We start from the raw sequence: 9271 nt of genomic DNA, 5'->3' as shown, positions 1-9271 counted from the left end.
GAACTGAACTAGAACTGAACTAGAACTGAACTAGAACTGAACTAGAACTGACTAGAACTGAACTAGAACTGAACTAGAACTGAACTAGAACTGAACTAGAACTGAACTAGAACTGAACTAGAACTGAACTAGAACTGAACTAGAACTGAACTAGAACTGAACTAGAACTGAACTAGAACTGAACTATAACTGAACTAGAACTGAACTAGAACTGAACTAGAACTGAACTAGAACTGAACTAGAACTGAACTAGAACTGAACTAGAACTGAACTAGAATTGAACCAAAACTGAACTAGAACTGAACTAGAACTGAACTGGAACTGAACTAGAACTGAACTAGAACTGAACTAGAACTGAACTAGAACTGAACTAGAACTGAACTAGAACTGAACTAGAACTGAACTAGAACTGAACTAGAACTGAACTAGAACTGTAAACTGAACTAGAACTGAACTGAACTGAACTAGAACTGAACTAGAACTAGAACTGAACTAGAACTGAACTAGAACTGAACTAGAACTGAACTAGAACTGAACTAGAACTGAACTAGAACTGAACTAGAACTGAACTAGAACTGAACTGAACTAGAACTGAAGAACTGAACTAGAACTGAACTAGAACTGAACTAGAACTGAACTGAACTACAACTGAACTAGAACTGAACTAGAACTGAACTAGATTATAATGCAATCTATTTATAGTGTAGACAACTGTTAACATAATAGTAAAACTATAGTCAAATCACACATTTTATTGATGGCAATTTTGAAAGTATTTCAACTTTTTCGAAATTTGAAAATAACTTATTTTCCACACATCCGGTTTATTCTTCAAGGCCAACATTTTCTACCAAAACACTTCCTAAATGTCAACAAATATAAGATGCGATCTGGTAACCTTGCTCAATAATTGACGTAGCCAAAATCAACCAATCGCAAAGCAATTCGTGGTTAAAGAGAAAATTTAAAACTTTGTAAGACTACAAAGACGGACAGAAATTAAATTATATATTAAATTATATTAACTAGTATTAATTCAGAAATTTTATGAATTAAAACCAAAATTGTTTTATATAATTAGGTCTCATTAATCACATTGAAATAAAATAAAACAAGTTATGGTTTAAAATTGTATAAAAAATCGGTTTTAAATTTAAAATTAATTGGAGAATTTATTTGAAAGCAAAGGCGTTATTTTTCATTTTAATTGACTTGGTAGTCTGGTGTGCTCATTTTAACTATTTGCTCTCTTTTCAAAGAGAAGTGTAGTTTTTCGTGTCATTTTTTATCTGCTTTTATTTAATTCAATTTTTTCACCGGTTGAAGAAGCATTTATTAGAAATTTGTTATAACAAATATTTGTAAATTAATTGGAAATTACTAGAATTTTAAATATTTATTGAACAAAATAAAACAAGTAAGTGTTACACTAAGTGGAAAAATGATAAATTAATTAATTTCTGTGTGTATTTGTAACATAAAATAGTGATGTGTAAAAAGGAAAATTTTTATTTTAGCTTACGTAGCCTAAAAATTCTTAACATGGTCATAAATTAATAAGTTGAATAATAAATTTAAATGAAATTTAGTTATTGATGTTAAAAATAACCTAATACTCTTTGATTTGTTTAATTTTAGACATGAAATCCCAACTAGTTTATTTAATGTTAGTCGGCGTGGCTGTTTTAGCCCAAACATCCTGGGCCTTAAAAGAAGAAGACTGTGAAGGTAATTTTACTTTTTTAATAAACCTGTTGTGTGTCCCATTTTTAATTTCACAGCCTTAAAATATATTTAATGTCTGTTTAACTTTATCTTTTTATTAATTTTTTAGTTTGTATCAAAACTGTTAGACGTTTTGCTGACACTTTAACTGATGCCACCAAAAAAGACTACAAATTGATTGAGGCCGAATTTAAAAAGTTCTGTAAAACACAAAAGAATAAAGAACAAAGATTCGTAAGTGTTTTGTTTTTGTGTTTTTAGTTAATTTTTTAAACACGTCATGATTTTTATGTTAATGTTCGTTTTGTTTTTTCATCAATTAGTGTTACTACTTGGGTGGTTTGGAAGAATCTGCCACTGGTATATTGAATGAAATGTCTAAACCCTTAAGTTGGTCTATGCCTGCCGATAAAGTTTGTGAGAAATTGAAGAAGAAAGATGCTCAAATTTGTGATTTACGTTATGGTAAGTTTTTTTTTAAGAAATATTTGTAAATATTTTGTTATGAAAGAAAACGGTGCAATTGTTAAAACAGCTAAGTTAGCGGAGACACTACTTCAAATTGTGCCCATTTGATTAACAAACTAATAGTGCAGGAAATGCAGATTTTCTATATCTCGACTTTGAAATTGAATTGCGGATTCTAATTTAGATTATTTTCAGATTATAAAATAGTTATAAAAAGGGGATGAATCGTTAAATTTCCTGTTACAGACAGTATAATGCAAATATTTTGAGTTTATTAAAGTAGTGTAACCGTTACTACTCCTAAATTTTTGTATCTGTGTCAGTGGATGGTAGATTATAGACTAGACTATAGATTAGACTATAGACTAGACTATAAACTAGACTATAGACTAGACTATAGACTAGACTATAGACTAGACTATAGGCTAGACTATAGACTAGAATATGGACTAGACTATAGACCAGACTATAGACTAGACTATAGACTAGACTATAGACTAGAATCTATACTAGACTGTAGACTAGACTAGACTATAGACTAGACCATACTATAAACTAGACTATAGACTACACCAGACTATAAACTAGACTATAGACTACACCAGACTATAAACTAGACTATAGACTAGACCATACTATAAACTAGACTATAGACTACACCAGACTATTGACTAGACTATAGAATAGAGTATAGACTAGACTATAGACAAGACTATAGATTAGACTATAGACTAGCCTATATACTAGACTACAGACTAAATTATAGACTAGACTACAGACTACACAATTGACTAGACTATAGACTAGACTATAGACTAGACTATAGACTAGACTAGACTATAGACTAGACTATAGACTAGACTAGACTAGACTATAGACTAGACTATAGACTAGACTAGACTAGACTAGACTAGACTAGACTAGACTATAGACTAGACTATAGACTAGACTATAGACTAGACTATAGACTAGACTATAGACTAGACTATAGACTAGACTATAGACTAGACTATAGACTAGACTATAGACTAGACTATAGACTAGACTATAGACTAGACTATAGACTAGACTATAGACTAGACTATAGACTAGACTATAGACTAGACTATAGACTAGACTATAGACTAGACTATAGACTAGACTATAGACTAGACTATAGACTAGACTATAGACTAGACTATAGACTAGACTATAGACTAGACTATAGACTAGACTATAGACTAGACTATAGACTAGACTATAGACTAGACTATAGACTAGACTATAGACTAGACTATAGACTAGACTATAGACTAGACTATAGACTAGACTATAGACTAGACTATAGACTAGACTATAGACTAGACTATAGACTAGACTATAGACTAGACTATAGACTAGACTATAGACTAGACTATAGACTAGACTATAGACTAGACTATAGACTAGACTATAGACTAGACTATAGACTAGACTATAGACTAGACTAGACTAGACTATAGACTAGACTATAGACTAGACTATAGACTAGACTATAGACTAGACTATAGACTAGACTATAGACTAGACTATAGACTAGACTAGACTATAGACTAGACTATAGACTAGACTATAGACTAGACTATAGACTAGACTATAGACTAGACTATAGACTAGACTATAGACTAGACTATAGACTAGACTATAGACTAGACTATAGACTAGACTGGAGACTAGACTATAGACTAGACTATAGACTAGACTAAACTATAGACTATTGATAAAACGTATTACATTAAAAGAGGGTCAAATTATTTATAAAGTTAATAACAAAAGTTGACCTGTTTGCTGAAAATTCATATCATTCATCCAAATCTATGAGAATAATGTGTAAGAAGTCTTCTAAAGATCATCCGTTTTTTACTATTTCTATAAAACGCATAATTCCAACATATTTTAACTTTTGCATAAGTTAGACATTAACGTCCTTATTTATAATGACTTTTGGGTGTACAAGTTTTCATAATGAATAACGCCTTAGGAAAATATGCCTAAAAGGAATACATTGACTACTTAAAAAACTGTCATGGATTAAAATATTCAGGCACCAATCATTGCAATTAACTTTTAAAACATTAACTCCAAATTACATTAATATCAATTTTACTAATTTCTTATAATTTTTTTTTCCAGAAAAACAAATTGACTTGAATGCTGTCGATTTGAAAAAGCTCAAAGTACGTGACTTGAAGAAAATTCTCAACGATTGGGATGAAGAATGTGACGGTTGTTTGGAAAAGACCGATTTTATTAAAAGAATAGAAGAACTGAAACCCAAATATGTTAAAACTGAATTATAAGATTAAATCACAAACATAAATCACAATTAAAAAAAAAGACTTGAATTAGTTAAATAAAAACATAAAAACACAAACATACACAACTTTTTTTGTTGTATCCCACAAAAGGATGCAGTTATTTATAAAAAAAAAATCTTAAGTTGCATTTAAGTTATTTAATAATTGGTTTTGTTCTTTTTTTCAAAAACAGAAAAAACTATACATATTTTCTAATTAAATAAAACACCATAACACATCATTAAAAAATATTAAAAACAATTTCTGAGTTTTATTTTTATTCGAATTTTTGATGCAAGATATCAAAACAAATTACATACAAATATAAGTAGTGCGAAATAAATTACAAAAAAAAGTAATATCAAGAATTTATAAAATAAATTTAGCTAAAAAATATACATTCATAAATATAAAACCAGTAGAGCTCAATACAAAATATAAACCATACATACATATGACCTAAAATAAACATTTTAAAGAACAGTTTTTTTGGATTTTGATTTTGCTAATTTCCATCAAGTTTGTTTCGGGTTTCTTAAATTTTGGTTAAAAAAACAGTAAATAACGCACTGCTCTAGTTTATTAGTTTACATTTTAACATAAATTTTTATTACTTTTTTTTATTAAAAAATATATTGTTTATAACTTTTCAATTAAAATTAATCAGTTGTGTTTAGTTTTGGCTTAATAATAAATTCATTATAAAAGAAAATAATAAATATTAAAATTGTTAATATTAAAAATTAAGTTTAGTTTTAAAGTTCTTAAAAAACTTAACGTCTATAAGGTTGCTTGTTGTAGCGCCCTCTTTCGTTTTCTTCAGCGAGAATTGTATATTCACTGTATACAACACACCAGCAGTAGGTTAAAATGGCTGTGGAAGAAGATAAACATAATATTAAATTAGTGTACTTATTTCGATAGAGTGTACTGTTATTATGTTATTTCGTTTTTTTCGGTATACTTTTAGGCTGATGAAGTTTTGGAAGTATTTTCTAATATCTGGGAATTAAAATAGAAAAGTGATTTGGTGAAATGTAACTAACTAACTAACTAACTAACTAACTAACTACTAACTAACTAACTAACTAACTACTAACTAACTACTAACTAACTAACTAACTAACTAACTAACTACTAACTAACTAACTAACTAACTAACTAACTACTAACTAACTAACTAACTAACTACTAACTAACTAACTAACTAACTAACTAACTAACTAACTAACTAACTAACTAACTAACTAACTAACTAACTAACTAACTAACTAACTACTACTACTAACTAACTAACTAACTAACTAACTAACTAACTACCTAACTACTAACACTAACTAACTAACTAACTAACTAACTACTAACTAACTAACTAACTAACTAACTAACTAACTAACTACTACTAACTAATTAACTAACTAACTAACTAACTAACTAACTAACTAACTAACTAACTAACTAACTAACTAACTAACTAACTAACTAACTAACTAACTAACTAACTAACTAACTAACTAACTAACTAACTAACTACTAACTAACTAACTAACTAACTAACTAACTAACTACTAACTAACTAACTAACTAACTAACTAACTAACTAACTAACTAACTAACTAACTAACTAACTAACTACTAACTAACTAACTAACTAACTAACTAACTAACTACTAACTAACTAACTAACTAACTAACTACTAACTAACTAACTAACTAACTAACTAACTAACTAACTAACTAACTAACTAACTAACTAACTAACTAACTAACTAACTAACTAACTAACTAACTAACTAACTAACTAACTAACTACTAACTAACTAACGAACTAACTAACTAACTAACTAACTAACTAACTAACTAACTAACTAACTAACTAACTAACTAACTAACTACTAACTAACTAACTAACTAACTAACTACTAACTAACTAACTAACTAACTAACTAACTAACTAACTAACTACTAACTAACTAACTAACTAACTAACTAACTAACTAACTAACTAACTAACTAACTAACTAACTAACTAACTAACTAACTAACTAACTAACTAACTAACTAACTAACTAACGAACTAACTAACTAACGAACTAACTAACTACTAACTAACTAACTAACTAACTAACTAACTAACTAACTAACTAACTAACTAACTAACTAACTAACTAACTAACTAACTAACTAACTAACTAACTACTAACTAACTAACTAACTAACTAACTAACTAACTAACTACTAACTAACTAACTAACTAACTAACTACTAACTAACTAACTAACTAACTAACTAACTAACTAACTAACTAACTAACTAACTAACTAACTAACTAACTAACTAACTAACTAACTAACTAACTAACTAACTAACTAACTACTAACTAACTAACTAACTAACTAACTAACTAACTAACTAACAACTAACTAACTAACTAACTAACTAACTAACTAACTAACTAACTAACTAACTACTAACTAACTACTAACTAACTAACTAACTTACTAACTAACTAACTAACTAAACTAACTACTAACTAACTACTACTAACTACTGACTGACTAACTAACTACTAACTAACTAACTAACTAACTAACTAATATGCTCATATAACTCAGAAAAGCTCCGTTCTCTCTCGCGTTGTGATAATGGCTCAAATATTGTCAAAAATGATGGTTTTTCAAATTTTATGACACGATATCTCAAATTCCTGTCTCTATGTTCGGAATCTGAGCAACTCAATACTTTAGGAAAGTATACATTAGTCTCTGGATTAAAAATGTTTGGTGTATGTACTTTTCAAAAAATTGGCTTCAACATTCCAATAATTGTGTTTAATTCAAATAAGTATATTAACACATGTTGTGCAACAAAATATAAATTTTTACTTTTTGCACAATTTTAGTAAAATGAAATGCAATTTCTCTAACCATAAATAAACCACATTTATGACAGTTATACATACGATACTATCACTACTTGCTTGAAAATTTCCTTTAAAATAAACTTCATAGTTTTTCTACCATAAAAACATTTCTCATTAGTACTTGTATACTAAAGTAATTTTATACATTTGCACTACATTTCAACAATAGGCATGTCCAAAAGAAAACCTCATTATATTAAATTTAAGTTACGTTTAGTAAGTACTATTCATATAATTGAAATACAATAACTGTTGCTCCTACAACAAATGAACACAACTGTTCGCTCTACATATGATTTTTCTAAAACCACTTAACCTATAAAAAGTTTTCGAAAAAACTTAAAATGATTGAAAAGAATGAAATGATTAGTTTTCTTACGACACCACTTACCACATGCAATCAAACCAAATACCAGCCACAAGACACCAGTCAATACGAAACCATCAATAAAGAAGACAACAGCTGTGTAAATGACAGATACTAATAAACCGATGGCAATCATAATACCCAATACCACCCAGGGCATCATTAGATAATGATTGCGCTAGAAAAGATAAAATTTTGTATTAAAATTGGTTTCAGATATATAAACTAGATATAGTTTTACCTTTATAACACCCGCTATCATTAGCAGAGATATTAATATGGTCATACAAAGATTGATAACCAAAATAATTTTAACAATTTCTGTTGGAATCCAATCGAATACGATTGTTTTGAATTGTACTCTGGTGGTGAAAATCAATATAATGGTAATGATGGATAATATAATGGCCAAGATACCGGAGATGATAGAGCCATTACGGGTGGATTGGCAAAAGCAGCAAGATTTCAATAAAGGGCCAGCCATTTTGTGTTTATTAGTTTAAAACTGCAAAAAATTTAAATAATTTATTATTTTTATAAAAAATTATATTTCTAAAAATATTTAAAAATTAGACCAGTTAATAGAATGGTTTATGGACTAGTCAGTAGATTGGACCATATTCCATAGACTAGAATAGTTAATATACAAATCCGTAGACCAGTCAATAGTTTAATCCATAGACTTGTCAATCTTGTAAATAGGATAATCCATAGACTAATCACTAGTCCATAGACTAATTCAGAGACTAGTCAATAGATTAGTTAATAGACTAATTAATAGACTTATCAGTAGTCCAGAGACTAGTCCATAGATTAGTTAATGAACTAGTCCACAGATTAGTCAATGAACTAGTCCATAGATTAGTCAATGGACTAGTCCATAGACTTGCCAATAGACTATACTATAGACTATTTAATAGACTGGTCCATACATTAGTATAATAAGTAGACTAGAACATGGACTAATTCATAGACTAGTCAATAGATTGGACCATAGATTAGTCCATAGACTAATTAATGAACGAGTCAATAAACTAGTCAACAGACTAGTCCATAGACTAGTCAATAGATTAGATCATACCCCAGCCAATATTCTATTTAATAGACTATTCAATGATCTAGTTAATAGACTAGTAGATTAGTCAATAGACTAGTCCAAAGTCTATTCAGTAGACTAGTTCTATATAGACCATATAATAGGCAATAGCATGTTCCAGATCGCCAAATTTATATATAAATATACTATACTATTGACTATTTAATAGACTGGTCCATACACTAGTCCATAGACTAATAAGTAGAGTAGACCATGGACTATTTCATAGACTAGTCAATAGAATGGACCAAAGATTAGTCCATAGACTAGACCATAGACTAATTAATAAATAAGTCAATAAACTTGTCAACAGACTAGTCCATAGACTAGTCAATAGATTAGATCATACCCCAATCAATATTATATTTCATAGACTA

The 9271-nt window shown here is 28.6% G+C and overlaps 2 protein-coding genes across 2 annotated transcripts; one reads left to right on the top strand and one right to left on the bottom strand.

Annotated features, from left to right (window-relative positions):
* The first annotated feature begins 927 nt into the window (after positions 1 to 927).
* On the top strand, positions 928 to 4589 carry LOC119607567 (mesencephalic astrocyte-derived neurotrophic factor homolog). Its single transcript, XM_037961529.1, has 5 exons — positions 928 to 1417; positions 1639 to 1728; positions 1835 to 1959; positions 2049 to 2190; positions 4345 to 4589. The coding sequence occupies exons 2-5, from the start codon at positions 1641 to 1643 to the stop codon at positions 4509 to 4511; spliced, it is 522 nt and encodes a 173-aa protein (XP_037817457.1). The 5' UTR covers positions 928 to 1417; positions 1639 to 1640; the 3' UTR covers positions 4512 to 4589.
* A 175-nt stretch (positions 4590 to 4764) lies between these two features.
* On the bottom strand, positions 4765 to 8340 carry LOC119607568. The gene is made up of 3 exons (XM_037961530.1): positions 8040 to 8340; positions 7823 to 7976; positions 4765 to 5382 (listed from the first exon to the last, which is right to left on the bottom strand). The coding sequence occupies exons 1-3, from the start codon at positions 8280 to 8282 to the stop codon at positions 5282 to 5284; spliced, it is 498 nt and encodes a 165-aa protein (XP_037817458.1). The 5' UTR covers positions 8283 to 8340; the 3' UTR covers positions 4765 to 5281.
* Positions 8341 to 9271: the final 931 nt, after the last annotated feature.

The sequence above is a fragment of the Lucilia sericata genome, unplaced genomic scaffold (assembly GCF_015586225.1).
Source record: "Lucilia sericata isolate MDLA Ls3-8-SP2 unplaced genomic scaffold, ASM1558622v1 Contig000709F_arrow, whole genome shotgun sequence".
NCBI classification, from domain to species: domain Eukaryota; kingdom Metazoa; phylum Arthropoda; class Insecta; order Diptera; family Calliphoridae; genus Lucilia; species Lucilia sericata.
The sequence above is the reverse complement of the archived record's forward strand: the minus strand, read 5'-3'. Positions and strand labels throughout refer to the sequence as shown.

Bases quoted from the DNA above. Each gene is read 5' to 3' on its own strand.
- LOC119607567 (XM_037961529.1), top strand. From the start codon at position 1,641: ATGAAATCCCAACTAGTTTATTTAATGTTAGTCGGCGTGGCTGTTTTA. The intron at 1,960-2,048 runs GTAAGTGTTTTG...TTCATCAATTAG, and splicing joins AGAATAAAGAACAAAGATTC to TGTTACTACTTGGGTGGTTT. The intron at 2,191-4,344 runs GTAAGTTTTTTT...TTTTTTTTCCAG, and splicing joins AATTTGTGATTTACGTTATG to AAAAACAAATTGACTTGAAT.
- LOC119607568 (XM_037961530.1), bottom strand. From the start codon at position 8,282: ATGGCTGGCCCTTTATTGAAATCTTGCTGCTTTTGCCAATCCACCCGT. The intron at 7,977-8,039 runs GTAAAACTATAT...TATCTTTTCTAG, and splicing joins TGATAGCGGGTGTTATAAAG to CGCAATCATTATCTAATGAT. The intron at 5,383-7,822 runs GTAAGTGGTGTC...CTTCTTCCACAG, and splicing joins ATTTGGTTTGATTGCATGTG to CCATTTTAACCTACTGCTGG.